General features: G+C 43.0%; 1 protein-coding gene across 1 annotated transcript; it reads right to left on the reverse strand.

Moving 5' to 3' along the window:
- Positions 1–1366: 1366 nt before the first annotated feature.
- On the reverse strand, positions 1367–4655 carry OTUD1 (OTU deubiquitinase 1). Its single transcript, XM_030941335.1, has one exon. It carries the CDS (start codon positions 4265–4267, stop codon positions 2825–2827), a length of 1443 nt encoding a protein of 480 aa, XP_030797195.1. The 5' UTR covers positions 4268–4655; the 3' UTR covers positions 1367–2824.
- Positions 4656–22090: the final 17435 nt, after the last annotated feature.

Here is a 22090-nt window from a genome sequence, read left to right on the forward strand (position 1 = left end):
TAAACTTAGGAATTAAAGACCAGCCTAGGCAACATAGTGAGACTACATCTCTACTAAAAATTTAAAGAAAAAAAAAATCAGCTGGGTGTGATGGTGGACGACTATTGTAGTACCAGTTACTTAGAAGGCTGAGGTGGGAGAATCACTTGAGCCCTGAGGTTGAGGCTGCAGTGAGCCATGACTGTGCCATTGCACTCTAGCCTGGGTGACAGAGGGTGACCCTGTCTCAATAAAAACATAATAAAAAAGAAAAGAAAAAAGAAATCAGGACTTGGAATCCTAATTTGAAAATGAAACAGAACACAGAAGAACCTATCTAAAACAGTAATAGGCTGACAGAAGCCTTTTTAGGAATTCTTGTGTATTCTACTCATACTTGTATAAAATTTTAAGCATCTCCAAATGTTATACAGCTCTAAATAAAGTGGAGAAAAGGGGTAGCCAGGTAATTCAAATAACAGCAATTTTTTCTTCCCAAATTACTTACTGAAGCCACGAAGCAAAACTTACCTACACAAAAATTCAGAGATCTGTGATTAGTAAACATTTAAACCGTTGACAAATTCTTTCCTTGATATTCAACGGCATCCTTCCAAGAATGTGGTTAACCAGTGACCTCAATCAAGTTCAGTTGTGTCTATGACTGTGCTGTCTAAATGACTAACTGAAAAGTAAAATACCCAAAATAGCTGCTTTTCTTATGCAGTTAACATACCCCAACATTATGCACACAGGTGCGCCAACTTAGTCTATTTGTGCTGCTGCAACAAAATATCTGTAATTTATAAAGAACAGAAATTTGTATTTCTCACAGTCTGGAGGCTGGCAAGTCCAAGATCAAGGCGCTTACAGGTTCCACATCAGGTGAAGGCCCCTTCCTCACAGATGACACCATCTAGGTGTCCTCCTGTGGCAGAACAAGAGAAGAGCAAAATGGGCCTAAGCTAGTTCCTTCCAGCCCTTTATATAAAAGGCACTAATTCATTCACGAAGACAGAGTGCTCATGTCTTGAATCACTTCCCCAAAAGCCCAACCTCTTAATACCACCATAATGGGGATTAACACATGAATCTGGGGTGGTAGGTCACACATATTCAAACTATAGCATGCACTTTTCAACATCTTAAAACAGATTCCCGTGGTCTTAAGAGGCCAGACTAGACAAAAATTAGGGCATATTTTTGGTTAATCTTTAAAACATTAAACTCTATATTGAGACTGAGTGGAATACACAAGTATGATATTAAATTAGACATTCTGCTGGCTGACACAAAACTTGCACCTCCTTTTTCATTAGCCAATAGGTACAGCTATAATTGTAGACAGAAATTATAATTAGAAATAATGAGAGCAATTTCTTGGATTCTCCACCTTTAAATTATATTTTATTCAGACTTATCCTTTGAAATTACTCATGATTAGCTTATCTTCTTCATGTGAGAATTTAGGAAACCTATTGCTGTGGCATCTTTACAGAAAAAAAAAAATGCATCTTTACATGCATACATGTAAGAAAGTTTCCTACAAACACTACAATTTAAAAACCACTCTATCCAAAAGGCATTGTAAAAGTATAATTTTGCATTTTATTCATTCATTCCATCAGCTGGGAACTGCTCTATTGTACAAATACAGTTTTGTACAAAAAAATCACAAAATGTTACAAAATAAAAAAAGTACAAACTGCATTACTTAATAAATATGACTAAAAGTAGTTAAAGTGGCAATGAGATAGATTTTAAGTTGGAAATATTGTTTGACCCAGCAAACCATACAAGCTCTGTTTACAGACATTTCTACATTAATACAGGGCAATCCTATTTCACCTTCTGAAAGAATGTAAAAGAAATATTAAGACAGTGTTCTCCTGCTGTAACTGCCAAGGGTGGCTCCAGATATTTATGCAATTAGTTTATAAATCTCTTAGTTGGATCCAAGAAGTTAAAGCAGGAGGCTTATCTTGTCACAGAGTTTTATACCATGTTAACATTCTAACAAAATAACAAATGTCAATAAAAACAACTGAGAGCACCAGACGATCTACTCTACATATCAACCAGGGTACAAAATAATCATTCTGCCATCAGCAAATATCAGACTTTCATTCAAGTAAGACCTGGTACTATCCCTTAAAACAGGAAAAAAAAAAAAAAAAAAAAAAAAAAAAAAAAAAAAAAAAAAAAAAAAAACACCTTCCCACAACCTTCCATTAAGTAATTTTCTTTAAAAGATTCACCATTTCTAGAAAAATAATGATTTCCAAAACAACAGCTCTGTTTCATCAAAATGGAATGGGCCAAACATCTGGTAACAAGAATGCTTCAATATCCATTTGAAATAATTATCTAAGAATTGTGAAATTCAAATTTCAACAACATAAAATAACTACCAAATCACAAACTCTGTTCAAAATAATACATTTCATATAAAGCACTTCTCTGGATTTATGCCTGAACACGTCATAGATGAAGGTACACCAGTTTTTAAAAATGTTGTGCAAAAATACATTTTTATAGAAAATAGACTACCAGGAATGAACAAATTTACACTGTGAGAAATCAGCTTGCAAATTAAGTAGTGCTCACTTTATACAGCAAATTATAAATAGCAGTAAAATCACCCAAAGCTATCATGAAACATCATTTAGGTGCCCAGCAACCTTCAGCTCTGAGAAAACATTCAAAAAGATGATTAAGGCATTACACCTACAATAAAATCTACTAGCAAGTTTGAAAGTGCTATTACCCTGATTAGAGTTCATGTGATTCTCCAAACACAAGTTATGTATGCAATTATTCCCAGGGTGTAAGGTTTTGAGACATTTCAAGAGCATGCATTTTGTTCAATATACATTTTAGATAGGGATATGGCCATAGATTTGGCAAGTTCTTCGTCGCGTTTCCTTTGCACTTGAGTTTGTTTGCACCAGTTGTCGTACTCTGGGTTAGGATAGGAGTGATCAAATACAGCATCATAGTGTCCGTTACTGAGCCAACTGAGCCAAATACTAGGCCTCAGGGAATCCTCTGGGCCCAAATAATGAATCATAGTAGACACCGTGGGGCTCTCCAGCCTCCCTCCAGTAGTTAAGTGGATATTCACATTCAGCATCTGCCCCATGGCCAGCAACTCCGGGTACCCAGCCCATGCCCCGTCTTGGGCAGCAGCGATGATAAACTCCCCCACGTCGCCCTCAATCAGGGGGCTGAAGTGGTCGAGATGGTCGGCGATGTAGTGCACCGTCTGCTCCCTCAGCTCCCGGTGCAGGCTCTGGTCCCCATACACCGTCTTGCTGACAGCTCGGTAGAGGCAGTTGCCGTCGGGAATGATGTGGAATCGGTACTTATTCCTCTGCCGCAAGTACTTGTCCTGCTTCTCCACCTCGGCCAGGTACAGGGCCAGCTTCTCGTCTCTGGGATCCGACCTGGACACGATCACCGGCTCCGCCGCGCTGCTCTGGGCGGTCTCGATGCTCCGGGCTGGGGGTGCCTCGGCCTCTGGGTCGGGCCTCCGCGCCGCGTCCCCACCCGGAGCGTCGCAGCGGTCGCCGCCCCTCTCCCAGCTCCTGGGGCCCCTTTCCGCCAAATGCTCTTCGCCCCACGGACCGGGGTCGGGGCTCCCCGGGGTCGGCGCGGGGCCTCGGTGTTTGGCGGCGGCCAAGGCCTGGCGGTGCTCGCTCAGTCGGAAGTTCCGATCGGGCCCCTCCCGTGTCGCGTCCAAGCCCGCGGACTCGGGGCAGTCGGGCCGCAGCAGCTCCTCCAGGAGCCAGGCCGAGGAGCCCCGCCGCGGCGGGACCGGGGCTGCGGGCGCTGGGGCCAGCAGGAGGCAGCGGCCGCGCGGGGCGGCGGCGGAGCCCGCGGTGCCGGGAGCGGGCTCGGGCCCGTGCAGCAGGAGCCTGTCGGCGCCCAGGGCCCGCACGGTGATCTGCGCGGTGGACGTGTAGTGCGGCGGCAGCGGCGGCTTGCAGGACGCGCCAGGCGGGCCGGCGGCGGCAGAGGCGGGCGCGGCGGCCCCGGACACCACCTCGAAGCAGGAGGAGAAAGCAGGCATCTTGGCGGCAGGGACAGCGGCGGCTTCCCGGTGCTCGGCGGCCGCGGCAGGCTGGCACTCACCGGTCTCGGGCTCGGGCGCGGCGCCGGCGGCTCCCGGGGGCTGCAGCGAGACCTTGAAGGGGGCGGCGGCGGCGGCGGGTGGCGCGGGGGCGGCGGCCGTGGGACCCGGTGCCCCGGAGGGGTAGTGAGTGCAGACGCTGCTGTAGAGCTGCATGTCCCTGCTCGCCGCTCGGCCCCTTATAGGCGCGGCGAGCCCCGGAGCGGGGGACACACCCTCCGGGCCCGGGGGAGGGGGCCGGCGGAGCGCGGTGACCCAACGGCCCCAGAATAGAGATGAGCGCAAGGCCGCTGGCCGCCGCGCGTCAGCAGCCGCGAATAGTGCCCGGGTCCCGGCCAAATTCCTGCTGCGCCACAGCGTGGGGGGGGGGGGCGGGGACGGGACGCGAGCTCGACCCCTGCCGGTGCGCTTGGCCCGCAGACCCGGGGCGTCGCGCCCGCTGCAGCTGCTCCGGCCCGCGGCAGCCGCTGGGGACTCACGGAGGAAGCCGCCCGCCCCGTTAGAGCGCGTCCTGCCGGCGAGGAGGAGCGCGGTGCGCGCGGAGGCCCGGGAGGCGGGGCCGCGGTTGTTTACCTCAGGCCTCGCGGCCGCGTCACGTGCACCCGCTGGAATGCGCGGCTTGTCTCGGCGCCCGATTCAGCGGCGTCGGCTCGCCCCGCCCACTCCGGCCCGCGCCCCGCCCCCTGCTCTGCTCCGCCGACGTCACGGGCGTGGCCCTCTTCGCGCGCGCGCGCGCGCGGGCGGGGCGAGGCCTGGGGCGCGGAGGCCTGAGCAGTCCTGGGATTCCTGGCTGGGGCTCCCGCCCACGTGACTCCCGGAGACCTCTTCCCCGACCTGGGCACTGGTTTCTGCGCTGCGCCACTCTCCGCAGCGGCTGCAGTGGATGCTGCGGGACGGGCGCTTCTTGGAGCGAGTTAGCATGCTCGGAAAGCTTGCGTGGCAGGAAAGCTTCCGGCATGGGTGTGGAGAACAGAATGCTGCCTTAAAGTCTGTTTGGCCTCTGCATGGTCATGGGCTACCACCCCTCCTTGCATCCACTACTGCCTCTTTTCTTTTATCTTTTTAGAGATGAGGGTCTCACCTATCTCCAAAGCTGGAGTGTAGTGGCGCAGTCCATAGCTCACTGCAGCCTTGACCTCCCGGACTCAAGCGATGTGCCCACCTCAACTCAGGTGTGCACCACCGCACCCGGCTAATTTTTTTTTTTTTTTTTAAGGCGAGGGTCTCACTATTACACTTGCCCAATCTGGTATCGAACTACTGGTCTCAAGTTCCTTCCCGCCTTGACCTCCCAAAGTGTTGGGATTACAGGCCCCAGCCACCAATCCTGGCACCAGGAGTCTTTTCCTTTTTTTTTTTTTTTTTTTTTTTTTTTTTCCTTTTTGAGGCAAGGTCTTGCTCTGCCTTCCAGGCTGACTACAGTGGCGCCATCATGCCCCACTGCGACCTCCACCTCCAGGGTCCAAGCGATCCCTCTTCCTCAGCCTTGCCTTGGGCAGGGATTACAGGTGCCCAGCTAGTTTTACCACTGCGTCTTTTCTATGCACTTCCTTGGAGTCACCTGTTAAGGGTGAGTCCTCTAGTGGATTCTCCTGCCTTGCGAAGACAAAACCAACTTTTCTGCACCTCTTACCTATGTCACTTGGCAAATACCTGGCTTGGGCGAAAGCAAGGAAGGCTTTTAGCCTTTTATAAACAGCCTTTCTCAGAATACCAAAGGCAGTATCACCTAGGGCCTTTTGAAAATAGATGCGATTGCTAGCCAGAGGTCAAAAGCGGTGGAGAAAGTCGTGACCTGCTTTCTGGGGCAAGATAGGCTATAGAAAATACTTCTACCGAGCCTTTTTGTAATACACGCCTTTGTAAGGGAAAGCCAGAGGTAGTGGGAGACTTTTGCTGTATTCTGAGCTTTGATCAAATGCTAAATTAACAGGCTCCAAACATTCAAATTGAACCTAGAGGTTGTCCTAACATTTTAGAGATAGGGAGACTGAACCTGTAGGTGATGTAGGCTGTAATCCGGTCCCCAGCCTTTCCCGTAGAATGTGAATTCCATGAATTGAGAGACTTGGGTCTTGCTCTTAAATTTCCATTCCCTAACACAGTGCCTGGCGCATAATTGGACCTAATTAATATTTACTAAGTGAATGAGTAGATGGAAAGCGAGTTCCCAAGGTGTGTCAGATAGTGGTGAAGCCAAGATTACTATCCAGGTCCCCTAACCCTAGCCAGGGCTTTTAATTATTTTTGGGCGGTATGACTGGCAGGGTCCCAGCTCAGGTCACTCCAGCCGGTTAGGTAAATTAACTCAGAAGAGGGTAAATGACTGTCTAACTTTTCAAATTCTGGTAACTACCCCTTTGGGAGCTTGAAGCGCTCATGGCTAATTAGAAAAAGGAAATTACCATGCTTGGATTTCATCACTGATTTGTTGAGCATCTATTGCTCTGTGCATGAAGCACTTCACGCTTAACTCTTTCATTAGCTGGTGTTCTGAAACAGAAGACAAGACTGTTAGCAAGGCGATCATCAAATAGTATTTACCATACCCACTGTGTGCCTAGCAGGGCTAGCATAACTGGAGCCTGAAGGGAGATAAAGAAAATATTATAATTTAAATCCTAAAGCAAGAATAGATTTTAACAGGTTGGGGTAAATGCAGAAAACAACACCAACAACAACAACAACAAAACACTAGGTCCACAGAAGACACACTACCTCTGATGTACCAAGATAGCAACAGACTAAAACAAAGAGGTGAAGATTTGAAACATTAACATATGAATGCATTTTTAAAAATCTTTTTAGTTTGGGGGCAGTGGACTGTGCAAGACTGCGTATTGACAGTAGGAATCCTTGTCCACTATGTATCTCAATGTGGAAAGACTTCTTAGAGGGGGTGATACTTCGGGAAACCTTCACAGCAGAAATGATGGCAGCTTTGGAACTGGATGTTGTTTTTGGCCCTTGGAAGCTAAGAGAAGACAAGACCTTGCAGGTGACAGCAAAGAGATTAGGGAGGCAAATCTGATTTCTCGTGAGTTCACATAATTATCTATAAATCTATAATGTAATTAATTAAAATTAATATGCATGAAAATTGCTACATTATCAGAACGATTGAAGAGTATAAGCTTTCAGGAGGTGAGTTGTTTTTATTCTGATGGTTTACATGACTCTTTTCCCTTCCTCAACTATAAGCTCCTCAAAAGGGTCCCAAAACTTAACACAGAATAACTGGTAAAGTTTTTGCTATATACTGTACATTAAAACGTGGGAAGACTATAGATGTGATTTTTTTAAAACTGTGCAAAGAAGCTGAATCCTGTGTCTTTAGATAAACATTAAACGCATCCAATTAAGCTAGAAAAAAATTTCCTAGACTAGGAGCCATGGCTCATGCATATAATCCCAGCACTTTGGGAGGCTGAGGCAGGAGGATCACTTGATCCCAAGAGTTTAAGAGCAGCTGAGGCAACATAGCAAGACCCTGTCTCTACACAAAATTAAGAAAAAAATTAGCCTGGCATGGTGGCACATGCCTGTAGTCCCAGCTACTTGGGAGGCAGAGGGGGAAGAATTGCTTGAGCTCAAAAGTTTGAGGTTGCAGAGAGCCATGACCACACCATTGCACTTCAGCCTGGGTGACAGAACGAGGCCCTGTATCAAGGCGAGGGGGATAAAAAGACAGACAGAAAGTAGCACGTGTTGGACAAAATGTGAAGAAGTTAAAATCCTCATATGTTCCCTGTGGGATTGTAAAATGATGCAGATACTTTTTAAACAGCTTAGCTGTTCCTCAAAATGTTACACATAGAGTTACCATATGATCCAGTAATTCCACTCTTGGGTATATAACCAAGAAAAATAAGAACATATCTCCATACAAAAACTTGTATATCAATGTTCATAGTAGTAGTATTCATAATATCCAAAGAGTAAAAACTATCCACATGTCCATCAAATGATGAATGGATAAACCAAGTGTGATATATTCAGACAATGGAATATTATTCAGCCATGAAAAAAATGAAGACACATGCTACAACATGGATGAATCTTCAAAACATGCTAAGTGAAGAAAGCCAGATGCAAAAGGCCACACACTGTATAATTCCAGTTATGTGAAATGTCTAGAATAGACAGTAGGCTGAGATGAGGAGGGAATGTGGAGTGACTACTAATGGGCATGGGTTTCTTTTGGAGTGATGAAAATGGTTTGAAAATAGCTTATGGCTAGTCGAGGAGCTCATGCTTATAATCCCAGCACTTTGGAAGGCCAAGGTGGATAGATCACTTGAGCGCAGGAGTTTGAGACGAGCCTGGGGAACATGGCAAAACCCTGTCCCTACACAAAATACAAAAATTAGCCAGTCATGGTGGCACACACCTGTAATCCCAGATGCTTGGGAGGCTGAGGTGGGAGGATCCATTGATCCTGGAAGTTCGAGGCTGCAGTGAGCTGTGGTTGTGCCACTGCACTCCAGCCCGGGTGACAGAGGAGACCCTATCTCAACAACAACAACAAAAAAAAACAGAAAGAGAAAAGAAAATGGGTTATGGCAGGGCAAGGTGGTTCATGCTTGTAATGCCAGCACTTTGGGAGGCTGAGGCAGGAGAATCACTTGAGTCCAGGAGTTTGAGACGAGCCTGGGCAACATTCAAGACTCCATCTCTACCAATAATAATAATAATAATAATAATAATAATAATAAATCAGTTGAGCATGGTAGTGTACACTTGTAGACTATTCAAGAGGCTGAGGCTGGAGGACCACTTGAGCCCAGGATTTTGAGACTTTGAGATTGCAGTGATCCTGCCACTGCCTTCCAGCCCAGGTGACAGAGCAAGACCTTGTCTCTAAAAAATAAAAAGAAAGAAAGAAAATCATGGTGGTAGTTGCACAACTCTGTGGATATACTAAAAACTACTGAATTATACATTTAAAGGATGCATGAATTCTATAGTATGTAAATCGTATCTAAATAAAAGCTGTTTTTAAAAACCGTACCATAAGCCAGGTACTGTGCTCATTGCTTGAAATAAAAAGATAATTATGTTTTAACCATAAATGTCTCAGTAGCAAAAATACTTACTTTGTGACATTATTGCATATATCATGGACAACATTTTATATATCTTAATTATCTTTTCTGACGAATTCACAGTACTCTATATGATAGCTTAAATGTAATTGTTTAAATGGTATAAATGAGCTGAAGCTTACTAAAGCCCAATCATTCATGCCCAGATGAAACGAATATTTAGCGCTCTAGACTAGTAGAAATGCTATTTGAATTTATAATTTTTAATAAACTTTTTGTGTAATCTTCATGATATAAAAAATACTTTTACATTTTGTAAACATGTGTTGAGCATTTCACAAAGCATATGGGAATTGTACACAGATATGTCATATTTTTAGTTTCGTTAGTTCTATATATGGCTCTATGAGATTCTGAAAAGTGCCCAGAACATAGCAGCCTCTCAATATTTTCTGAATGTTGTCAAATAAAAATGGTACCTCAGCAATCAAGGCAGGCGTCTTGGAAAGTGATGTGTGGAGTTGATATATATTCATTCTTTGTGTTCTATTGAACTGACAATTTAAAGTGAAAAAATAAATAAATAAAGAGCATCATGTCGTGCACACGTAACTCAATATTCTTTCTCCAGCTCATCTACCAAGGCTGACACGTCACCAGCTGGAAGTGAAATTACCAGGCAGAAGTGAAAGCTACCCTTAATTATTTAAACCTATGGCTCTTCTGAAATTGTATTTATATATTACTTGCATAACTTGAACATTATACTGAAGAAAAGAATCACTGAAAATTCTATTATGTAAAGACCTCCTAACTCCAGAAACTTTAAATCAGTATATGATAACTAGATCAAATAATCAGTAGGTGTTTGGTTTGTTCGTTTTTTTGTTTGTTTGTTTGTTTTTTACATATATATGTGTATATATATATATAGAGAGAGAGAGAGCTTTTTTTTTTTTTCCTGAGACAGTGTTTCACTCTTGTAGCCCAGGCTGGAGTGCAGTGGCACAATCTCAGTTCACTTCAACCTCTGCCTCCTGAGTTCAAGCGATTCTCCTGCCTGAGCCTCCCGAGTAGCTGGGATTACAGGCACCCACCACCATGCCCAGCTAATTTTTGTATTTTTAGTAGAGACAGGGTTTCACCATGTTGACCATGTTGGCTCTCAAACTCCTGACCTGAGGCCTCCTTGCCTCAGCATCCCAAAGTGTTGGGATTACAGGTGTGAGCCACCGAACCCAGCCTATAATTTCTTATTTTCTTTCTTTCTTTCTTCTTCTTATTTTTAAATAGAGATGGGGTCTTGCTCTGACACCCAGGCTGGAGTACAGTGGCATGATCTCAGCTCACTATAACCTCCACCTTCTGGGCTCCAGTGATCCTCCCAACTCAGCCTCCCAAGTAGCTGGGACTACAGGCATGCACGACTATGCCGGGCTAAGGTGTTTGGTTTTTGTAGGAGAAAAAAAGTAGGAGAAAGTATGGGGAAAAGACTGTGACGAATGGATAATCATTGACTCTTGAGTTTAGGCTTAGAAAAGGTGCAGATCCTTTTGATAATAGTCCAAGGGGTCATCTAGTAATTAGTAATAGGGTTCAAATCTCTACTCACACAATGGCATTCTTCATCTTGTGGATCCAATTGACTGCTGAGAGAAGTCAAGTCTGTTACTCAACAGGGAGGTTTAAATGACATAATTTAAATAGAATGATCATTTCCCATACACAGCCTTGAATCATTCCAGCATATGGTGGAAGGGAGGAGCCCCAAAACCTCACGTGTTCCCTGAATTCAGTTAATTTCTATTAGAAAAGAACAGTAGACTAGAACCATTTTGTTCTGTGCTCTGTTGCCTGCTTCTAGTTGCCTTAACCGATACGATGGTCAGGTCTGCTAACAGTAACTAGGCCTGCACAGGGATAAATAGAAGTATAATCATATGTCCCTTGTTTGTAAAGAGCTTAACATAAAGTAGGAAAAACAAGACACCCGCACGCACACAAACGTTGAATAACAGCAGTAAATGCAGAAATCTGTTACCAAGGATGTTTCTAACATAACTCAGTTGACTGTTTGTGTGGCAACATTTTAAAAATTCACAATCTTTGTAATGTTTACCTAGTAGCTAAATGTCTGTAAGTAAGTGAATGTGATAACAGTATGACTTACCCCTCCTAGAGACCATAAGGGTGTTTCTGTGGGGAGCAGGGAACAGCCACACCCCACCCTCCTTCTATATGGGTAGAAGGCCAGACTGAGAAACACACCCTTCTTGACTAAGAGCTCAATTGTAAAAATGCCCAGATACTATAAAACTCTTTTGCCAAGACTTAAGGAAATGAAAAAAGAGGACCAGGCACAGTGGCTCATGCCTGTAATTCCAGCATTTTGGGAAGAAGAGAGGGGAGGATTGCTTGAGACCAGGAATTCAAGACCAGCCTGGGCAACATGGCAAAATCCCGTCTATACAAAAAATATAAAAATTAGCCAGGCATGGTGATAAGTGCCTGTAGTCCCAGCTACTCAGTAGGCTGAAGCTGGAGGATTGCTTGAGCCCAAGAGGTCGAGGCTGCAGTGAACTATGATCATGCCACCGCACACCAGCCTGGGTGACCAAAAATAAAAGAAAAGAAGAAAAAGAAGAAAAAAAATAGAAGAGATATTAAGTTACTTTAATATTGCTTTTTATTTAATAAAAAAAGTGTGTTAAAAAATTAAAGCAGACCGGGCGCGGTGGCTCACGCCTGTAATCCCAGCACTTTGGGAGGCCGAGGCGGGTGGATCACGAGGTCAGGAGATCGAGACCATCCTGGCGAACACGGTGAAACCCCGTCTCTACTAAAAATACAAAAAATTAGCCGGGCGTGGTGGCAGGCGCCTGTAGTCCCAGCTACTCCGGAGGCTGAGCCAGGAGAATGGCGTAAACCCGGGAGGCGGAGCTTAGCCGAGATCGCGCCACTGCACTCCAACCTGGGCGACCAGCGAGACTCCGTCTCAAAAAAAAAAAAAAAAAAAAAAAAAAAAAAAATTAAAGCAATGCACGCATGTAAAAATAGAAGTAAAATTCCTTTACATCCCATCCCATCTCCCTCATCTCCCACTCCAGTGGTAACTACTGTTAACATTTATTATATATATATTTTCAGACGTTTTAATATGCACATATAGATTATATATATCATATACGTATGAGCAAAAATTTGGCATTACAGAATTATATGGTACATATTTTTTCTTTACTTAATTAGTATATACTGGACATGTTTCGTGTCACAATCTGTAGCTCCACCTTATTCTTTTTTTATTTTTGTTTTGAATTAATTAATTAATTAATTAATTATTTCCAGACAGGGTGTTGCTCTGTCACTCAGGCTGGAGTGCAGTGGTGCAATGATGTATCACTGCAGCCTCAACCTCCTAGGCTCAACTGGTCCTCCCACTTCAGCCTCCATAGTAGCTGGGGCTGCAGGTGTGTGCCACCATGCCTGGCTAATTTTGTTTAGTTTTAGTAGAGAGGAGGGCTCTCTATGTTGCCCAGGCTGGTTTCAAACTCCTGAGCTTGACCGATCCTCATACCTCAGCCTCTGAAAATGCTGGGATTACAGGCAGAGTTTCTGCTAATGAGGTGACTTAGGGTGGGACCCCGATTAGCCCCAGGATGGGGCTGATCACCAGAAAGACCAAGTGATTAGAGGATTAGAGGGTCAGAAGTTTCAGCCCCCTCACCCACCAGCTTCCAGCAAAGGGGTTGTGGGGGGCACTGGAGATTAAACTTCATAAAAACTCTTGGACAATGAAAGCTCTATTCTCTCTCCTTCATACTTCAGCCTCTGTATCTTTTCATCTCTATTTGTAATACTCTTCATTAGTAATAATACACTAATAAGCGTAATTATTTCTCTGAGTCCTGTGAACCATCCTAGCAAATTACTCAAACCCAAGTAGGGGATCATGGAACTCCCAGATTGTAACCAGTTGGTCAGAGGTATAGGTGACAACCTACTACTTGCAATTGACGTGTGAAGTGAGGTCAGTCTTGTGGAACAGAGCCCTCAACCTCTGGGATCTGACTCTAACTCCAGGTAGATAGTGTCAGAATTAAATTGAATTATAGGACACCTAGTTGGTGTCCACCGCAGAACTGCTTGGTGTGTAGAGAAAAACCCCTATACCTGGTCACAGAAGTGTTCTATGTTGAGTAGAGATTGCAGAGAAAAAATAATTTTTTCCCTTTCACAGGAATGTATTTTTTTTCCTTAAGAATCTTCTTGATGGTTGAAATTATAAATGTAACTAGTATGAAGCCAATACATTGTTTTAAATGTAAATAGTTTTTATGGGATTTCTTATTATGAAAATAATACATGGTCATTACAAAAAAGTCAAAACCTATAAATAAGCAAAAGAGAGAGAGAAACAAAATTTTAAAAGTAGTCCTCCTGGAGCTGGATGTAGTGGTTTGTGCCCATAATCACAGCATTTTGGGGGGCGGAGATGGCAGGATTGCTTCAGTCCAGGAGTTCAAGTCCAGCCTGAACAATGTGGCAAATCCCTGTCTCTACAAAAAAACCTTAAAAATTAGCCAGATGTAGTGGCATGAGCCTGTTGTTCCAGCTACTCAGGAGGCTGAAGTGGGAGGATCCCCTGAGCCCAGGAAGTCAAGACTTCAGTGAGCCATGTTCCTGCCACTGCACTCCAGCCTGGGCAACAGAACAAGACTCTGTCTCAAAAACAAGCAAAAAAACCCACCCAGGGCTCGGCGCAGTGGCTTACATCTGTAATTCCAGCACTTCAGGAGGCAAAGGCAGAGGATCACTTGAGACCAGGAGTTTGAGACCAGCCTGGTTAACAGAGCAAGACCATGTCTCTACAAAAAATTAAAAACTTAGCCGGGCATGGAGTGGCACACCCATAGTCCCATCTACTCAGGAGGCTGAAGCTGGAGATTAGCTGGAGCCCAGAAGCTGAAGGTTGCAGTGAGTTAGGATCACACCACTGCACTCCAGCCTGGCAGATAGAGCCAGACACTATCTCTTAATAACAAAAACAAAAACAAAAAACACCGCCTATAAATGTGACAACTTCTTCAATTATATCTGTACTAGCGGTTCCCAACCACAGCAGTCTGGCAAGGTCTGGAGTCATCTTTCGGTTGTAACAACTGGAAGGAGAGCTGCTCCAGGCATCTTGTGGGTAAAGATCAATGATCTACTAAAGATCCTATCCTGTATGAGACAGCCCTTTACAAAAAAGAATTATGTATCCCAAAATGTCAATAGTACCAAGGTTAAGACACCCTGATACACACACACACACACACACACACACACACACACACACACACACACACACACACATACATATGCTGACTTTAAAAAAAAAAAAAGGGATACTCTTCTGTCATCTGTTTTCTACTTGATATGTCAAAATATCTTTTATGTTAAAAATACACTTCAACATCTTTAATAGCATTTAAATAAATGAGTTATTCTTGAGTATTTTAGAAATTTTGTAGCATCCTTACGTAAAGGCATGTGTATGTATGCAAAACTGAGATGTTTCATAAAATAACATGTATTGTTACTACCTATAATGCATTCTATTTTATCTTCCATCTTATTCCTTATTTTAAATGTCAGTTATTACTTAAGTTCATTTCATGGCCAACTAATGACTGTGACTTGGAATTTGAAAACCAATGCATTACAACTTCAGTTGTACTCTGATGGATTATTGTATTTACAGTACCGGCCAACTCTCGCTTCGATACATTTTCTGAGCAAAGGGAATCATTGAAAAACAATGCAATTTTTTAGTGTGTTTCATTAAGTAACCTATAATTTATGTTCTGAACCAGTACATTTTTAGAGTAAAAAGGATTCCTATTAATAATTATTTCAGATATCAGGTATAAATTGGGAGTGCCTAGAAAAAATAGGATAAATGGTCAACCTATTAATAACTGAGATGGAAAATGGTTATTTTCGTATTTTTCTCTATTTCCTCTTATATAATTCATTCCTCTATCATACCCATGAATACCTAGGATCTCTGCTATTTGGTGAATGTCTTATAATTTGCTAATGTAAGCTAGAATAGGGACCTCCAGATTCTACTCCCAGCCTCAAAACTAATTGTTTGACTTAGAACAGATCATTACATCTCCCTGGCTCTCAATTATCCCACCTATAAAAGAAGGTTTAATGATCTCCATGATTTCTTTCAACCTTAAAATTATATGACTTTTATGCTATAGGAAATGATATGGAAACAACTTTTAAAAGCTTAGAGTGTAAATGGGATAACTAAATTATAAAACATACTGGCCTTCACCAAAATACAATTTCTTAGAACTTTTAGAACATTTCAATACAAATGCCTGCATAATACCCGGGCTGGGCTCAAAGAGCAAGCAGCCAGATTGCTAATAACGTTGGAGACCTGGGAAGTATTCCCTTCCTCTGTCTACCCAGCCACAATTCCATGAAAAGATAAGAGTACCCTGATGATAAGTAAGAGTAAGTTTGCCAGTTGAAACACAGAAAAACACCGAGAAGGAGAGAGAGAAAATGAGAGAGAGAAATGGAGAGTCTAGGATTGGAGAAAACTATGCAAAAAAGTTAAGTGAGAGGTTGACTTCACAATTTTGTTAGAAGTGGACCCTAAATAAAATCATGGCTGCTGAATAGATTAATAGTCATACTCATGTTGAATGACACATAGCACATAGAGTTGTTGTTTTGGAGTTTCAGGGTTTTTTTTTTTTTTTTTTTTTTTTTTTTTTTTTTTTTTTTTTTTGAGACAGGGTCTCTGTCACCCAGGCTGGAGAGCACTGGCATGATCATAGCTCATAGCACACACAGATTTTTTTGTTTTGTTTGTTTGTTCGTTTTGAGACAGGGTCTCACTCTGTCACCCAGGCTCCAACCTCAACCTCCTGGGCTCAAGTGATCCTCCTGCGTTAGCCTCCCAAGCAACTGAGACTACAAGTGTGTGCCACCATGCCCAGCTAATTTGTTTTTGTAGAGACGAGGTTTCTCTGTGTTGCCCGGACTGACCTTGAACTCCTTGGCTCAAGTGATCCTACCGCTTTGACCTCCCAAAGTGCTGGGATTATAGGCATGAGCCACTGTGCCAGGCCTAATACATAGAGTTTTAAGAGTTACTGACTATGGAGGGCATTTTTCATGTTTGTCACTGCCCAGGGTGTTTTTAAACAACCTTTCCTCACATTAAGAGCCCTTCTTCTGCCAGATAGGAGCCTGGATTCATTCTCCCAGGTACCTATGAAGCAATGTCCAGGATTCAACTGAGGCTCCATCCGTCAAACACACCCACTCACCCAGGATTTAAATCCTGCAATGAGTAACAGGAAGAAGCTGAAGTGTGGTCTATCTTGTGCCAGAGTCCCCAGCAATATCTATACAAACTGCTCTGTCCATATGCATTGGCAGGGGGATTGATGTCTCCCCTGGAGCCATCCCTTCTACAGTGTAGGGTTGTTCCAACTTGACTCTCTGAAGAGTTCTCTGAACTTTCAAAGATCATTTTATATATTTAAAGCTACTGAGAGAGAATGCTGTTGCTTGCAACTAAAAACTTTGACAGATTCAATATCTATAGTATGTTTGGTCTAGTAAAGTCGCATAAAGGAGATATGAGGTTAATTTTGTCCTAAAGGATAGAAGTCTCGTTTGAAGCAATGAAGACCCTATTCTGGACTTGAAATTTGGCAGAAGCAGGAGAGTCAGGAGTCTGGCCATGAGAAAGTGGAAACTGTGGAAGCAGAGTAGTGAGAATGAGCCAGCCACTAGAAGACTTTGAAACCCAAGCTTAGATGTGTGTTTTCATTGGAAGAGCAAGAATTAGCCCTAGTAGAGGTTTCCTTAAGTGTGAGGTGCTTAGAGCTGCTTGTAGCATCAAAGACATGAACATTTTCAGGATTAAGGTTAAAACCTACCTTAATAGGTGGTCTCAATATTATCATCTCATTAGATTCCCAGAAAGATAAATCTAGAAAGAACCTCAAAAGAAGAAATCATAGTCTCTTAGGAATAAAGGGAAGATTGGGAAGAAAAAGGATAGTAAATTAGAAAAAAAAAATGGAATAAGCCTAAATAAGGCCTGGTGCAGTAGTTCATGCCTGTAATCCCAGAACATTGAGGGAATAAAGCGGGAGGATTGCTTGAGGCCAGGAGTTCAAGACAGGTCTGGACAACATACCAAGACCATGTCTCTGCAAAAACAAACAAACAGAAACTTTAATTGAAGTCTTCTTTCTAAGGATATGGGAATAAAATAATAAGGCTAAATATAGTGAACTCTGTTGTGCAATTGGAATCTGTGCTTGAAATCATTAAGGTCAAGCTAATTACTTGCCTGTTTTAATAATTAATGGTTCATCACATGACTGATACTTATATCAGTCATAACCATTACCGATTATTACCAGGATGCCTAAGTTAGGCATCCCACAATCTTGGTGATCGTATGTAGATTCTGCTTATACACAACGACAGTCACTGTGGATAGGAAAAATGGGATATATTATAGAAGAAAATATATTTCATATGTGAAATTTCATTCATTTGTTCTAAGACTGGTTTCTCAATTAATATTTACTTATTGATCATGGTATGTATAATTTTCACAAATGTTATACTTTCACATATATACTGAGATTTGGGGGGAATTGTGAAAAGGTAAAAAGTAAACTTGTTATCTCTACGACTATTAATGGTGCACCTGCAGGAGTTGTTCACAGATAAGGCAGGTTGTGGGTCATTGGTGTTTCTGTTTTGCAGCATGCAAAAGAAGTCCTTTCCCTTCCATTCATGAAAGCAAATTGCAGTGAATTAATGGGGAGGATTATATGGATAACTGTGAATTATATTTTAAAAAGAAATAATTCCTAAAGAACTTTAATGTATTACTGGCTAATCGCAATACACCAATGTGTATCATCTTTCCGTTGAAAACTGCTTTGCATTCCATTTCCCTTCAATTTCTTTACTGCATTTTAATTGAAAAATAGCAGTGATTCACTCAGGAAAATGCCCAACAAATACAATGAGAGAACATTTGAGAAAAGAAATACATGACAAATGATATGGTTAACTCTGTGTCCCCACCCAAGTCTTATGTTAAATTGTGATCCGAGTGTTGGAGGTGGGACCTGGTAGGAGGTGATTGGATCACGGGGGCAGATGTCCCACTTGCTGTTCTTGTGATAGTGAGTTCTCAGGGGATCCGGTTGTTTAAAAGTGTGTGGCATCTCCCACCTTTGCTCTCTCTACATGCTTGCATCCCCTTCACCTTCTTTCATGATTGTAAGTTTCCTGAGGCCTCTCACCCATGCTTCCTGAACACCCTGCAGAACTGTGAGTCAATTAAACCTCTGTTCTTCATAAATTACCCAGTCTCAGGTGGTTCTTTATGGCAGTGTGAGAATGGACTAATAAAACAAGTCTAGCAAAATAGAGTAAAAATCAATAGCATATTAATTCTTTATTGTTATGTAACAAATCACCCCAAAACATAATGACTTAAAATGACAATACATATTTGTTGTCTCTTCAATTTTTACAGATCAGAAATTCAGAAAAGCTTGGCTTAGTGGTTCATGAGAACAGAGTCCGATGTCAGCAGAGGCTGCAGCCATTGGAAGGCTTGACTGGGGCAGGAGGTTCTGCTTCCAAGGTGGCTCACCCCAACAAGTGTTGGTTGTTGCTGGCTGTTGACACATGGGTTTTACCAGGACTGCCTGAGTGTTTTCATGGCATGGTGGCTTGCTTCCCTGAGAGCCAGGGATTCAAAAAGGAGCAATGCAAAATATTTCATGCCCTTCGTGACCTAGTCTTGGATGTCACACTACATCAGTTCCACCACGTGGGTCAGTTTTGACTCAGTGGGAGAGGAGGCTATACAAGAAAGTGAGGGGTAAGGGGAAAATGTAAGTGAATGCCATGAGGTAAAGATTATTGGGCGCCATCTTGGAGGCTAGCTATTATAAAAATAAGGAGAATAAACAGGGTGAATCCAGTCATAATGACTTAACTGTACATTTAAAAATAACTAAAAGAGTATAATTGGATTGTTGGTAACACAAAGGATAAATGCTTGAGGGGATAGTGTCCTCTTTTCCATGATGTGATTATTACACATCACATTGCATGCCTGTACCAAAATATCTCCTGTACTCTGTAAATATATATATGCCTACTACATACCCACAAAAATTAAAAATTAAAATAAAAAATAAGGGGAATACAATTAGAAGGGGAACAGGACTTTTCCTTTACATAATAATGGATGAATGATATCTTAAGTCTGATATATTAGGGTTGCTCAGAAAAGTTGGGAGATACTACACAAAAGGTCTCAGGAACCTAGGACCTAGGTCTGGATAGAAAAGAAAGGTTGCCAAGAGTGGTGGCTCATGCCTGGAATCTCAGCACTTTGGGAGGCTGAGGTGGGAGGATTGCTTGAGGGTAAGAGTTCAAGACCAGCCTGGGCAATATAGTGAGACGCTGTCTCTACAAAAAATAATTTTAATTAGGCCGGGTGCAGTGGCTCACATCTGTAATCCCAGCACTTTGGGAGGCCAAGGCCGAGGTCAAGAGATCGAGACCATCCTGGCCAACATGGCAAAACTCTGTCTCTACTAAAAATATAAAAATTAGCTGGGCATGGTGGCATGCCCCTGTAGTACCAGCTACTCAGGAGGCCGAGACAGGAGAATCGCTTGAACCCAGGAGGTGGAGGTTGCAGTGAGCCGAGATCGCACCACTGCACTCCAGCCAGGCGACAGAGCAAGACTCTGTCTCAAACAAACAAACAAACACACACACACATTTAAAGTTAGCTGAGCATGGTGGTGCGCATCTGTAGTCTCAGCTACTCAGGAGCCTGAGATGAGAGGATTGCATGAGCCCAGGAGGCAGAGGTTGCAGTGAGCTAATGTCACACCACTGGACTCCAGCCTGGGTGATAGATTGAGACCCTGTCTCAAAACAAATGAAAAGAAAACAAAGGGTGATGGCCCCCAGGAAAGGCTAGTTCCTTGGGATATATTTTGGGAAAGTGGAGGGTGGAGGAGAAATAGCTGAAGGGAAGGCAAGGTAGGATTTGGACCAGGCTCTGTTTGTTTGTTGGTTTGAGACAGAGCCTTGCTCTGTCGCTCAGGTTGGAGTGCAGTGGCGCGATCTCAGCTCACTGTAACCTCTGCCTCCTGGGTTCAAGCAATTCTCCTGCCTCAGCTTTCCGAGTAGTAGCTGGTACTAAAGGCGCCCGCCACTGCACCTGGCTTTTTTTTTTTTTTTTTTTTTTTTTTGTATTTTTAGTAGAGACAGGGTTTCACTGTGTTTGTCAGGATGGCCTCGAGCTGCTGACCTTGTGATCCGCCTGCCTCCACCTCCCAAAGTGCTGGGATTACAGGCATAAGCCACTGCGCCTAGCCAATGGACCAGGTTCTTCTTCAAAGCTTAGATCCCAATGGGATGCTTCAAATTTCCTAGATACTCTTCCTTTATGTCTTCAAGTTCATTTCGCCAAAATAGAAGGAGATTCAGGGGCCGGCCCTTCAGTACTACTCAGATACTACTGAATAGTAAAATATGAACTAGTAAAACTTGTGAATACATCTTAAGGAATGTGGCACAGAATGAAGAACCACAGCTTAACTGGCACCACAAGGCTGTTCCTTACGCCAGGTTGCATTTTTACAACCTCTGGAAACAAGAATACTATGAACAACATCAGCGCTACCATTGCATAAAGATAGGTAGGGAAGAACTAACTACTATTGAGCGCTTAATATGCTCCAGGCGCTGGGCTAGATGGTTTCTACAAACTGATCATTTGATACAATTCTCCACTCTCCACACTTCTTCTCTTCTCCCTTTCCTTTCTTTCCTTTCCTTTCCTTTTTCCTTTCCTTTCCTTTATCCTTTCCTTTTTCCTTTCCTTTTTCCTTTCCCCTTTCCCTTTCCTTTTCCCTTTTCCATTTCCCTTTTCCTTTTCCTTTCCTTTCCTTTCCTGAGACAGGGTCTCTCTCTGCCACTCAGCCTGGAATGCAGTGGTGAACAATTATCAAACCCTGCCACCTTTAACTACTCTGACCAGTTTCCACTATTTCAAAATGTGCAGCCTGGGCAACATGGTGAGACCTCATCTCTACAAAAAAATATTTAAAACATTAGCCAGGTGTGGTGGCCGTACCTGCAGCCCTCGCTACTCAGGAAACTGAGGCAGGAGGATCACCTGAGCCCCAGAGGTCAAGGCTGCAGTGAGCTAGGATTGCACCCGTGCATTCCAGTCTGGGTGACACAGTGAGACCATGTCTCAAAAAGGAAAAAAAAAGTCCCCAGAAGTGATTATAATTTGTAGGTCATACCTTTTAAAGGAGTTTCTTCCACTTTCTTATATTTTCCCCATACCCAGCAGACAGGAACATTGTTTGTGGTGTTGAATCAGCTTCGATAATGTAGATAAGAAACATAATTTATGACATGGAAAAACCCAAGTCTGCAGATGACCACATGAAGTGGCCTACTTATAAGTTCTCACATGAACTTTTAAGTGAGAGAGACATAAATTAAGGTGTTTGATTTAAGCCATTCTTCTTTGATCTGCATTACAGAAGCTAAACTAGTACTCTAATACATGAACTTGTCAAAGATCACGCAGTAACAAGGGGCAGTCCTGACGTATCCTTGCTTTCCAAGTTCTACTCTATCACCTCCCGCCATACACCTTGACAAGGAGATGTACTTGCCAAAAAAAAAAAAAGAGTATTATTTTGGCTCCCAATATTCTTATATATTCAGTTTAATAAATATCTGAAAATGATAGTTCGTTCTGTCAATTTCATATCCTATAGAGTGGAGAACCAAAACTATGCTTCTTCCAATGTTTTAATACAATAAATCCCCA

The sequence above is a fragment of the Rhinopithecus roxellana genome, chromosome 11 (assembly GCF_007565055.1).
Source record: "Rhinopithecus roxellana isolate Shanxi Qingling chromosome 11, ASM756505v1, whole genome shotgun sequence".
Lineage (NCBI taxonomy): Eukaryota > Metazoa > Chordata > Mammalia > Primates > Cercopithecidae > Rhinopithecus > Rhinopithecus roxellana.

Excerpts from the sequence above, each read along its gene's own strand:
- OTUD1 (XM_030941335.1), bottom strand. The coding sequence starts at position 4,267 with ATGCAGCTCTACAGCAGCGTCTGCACTCACTACCCCTCCGGGGCACCG.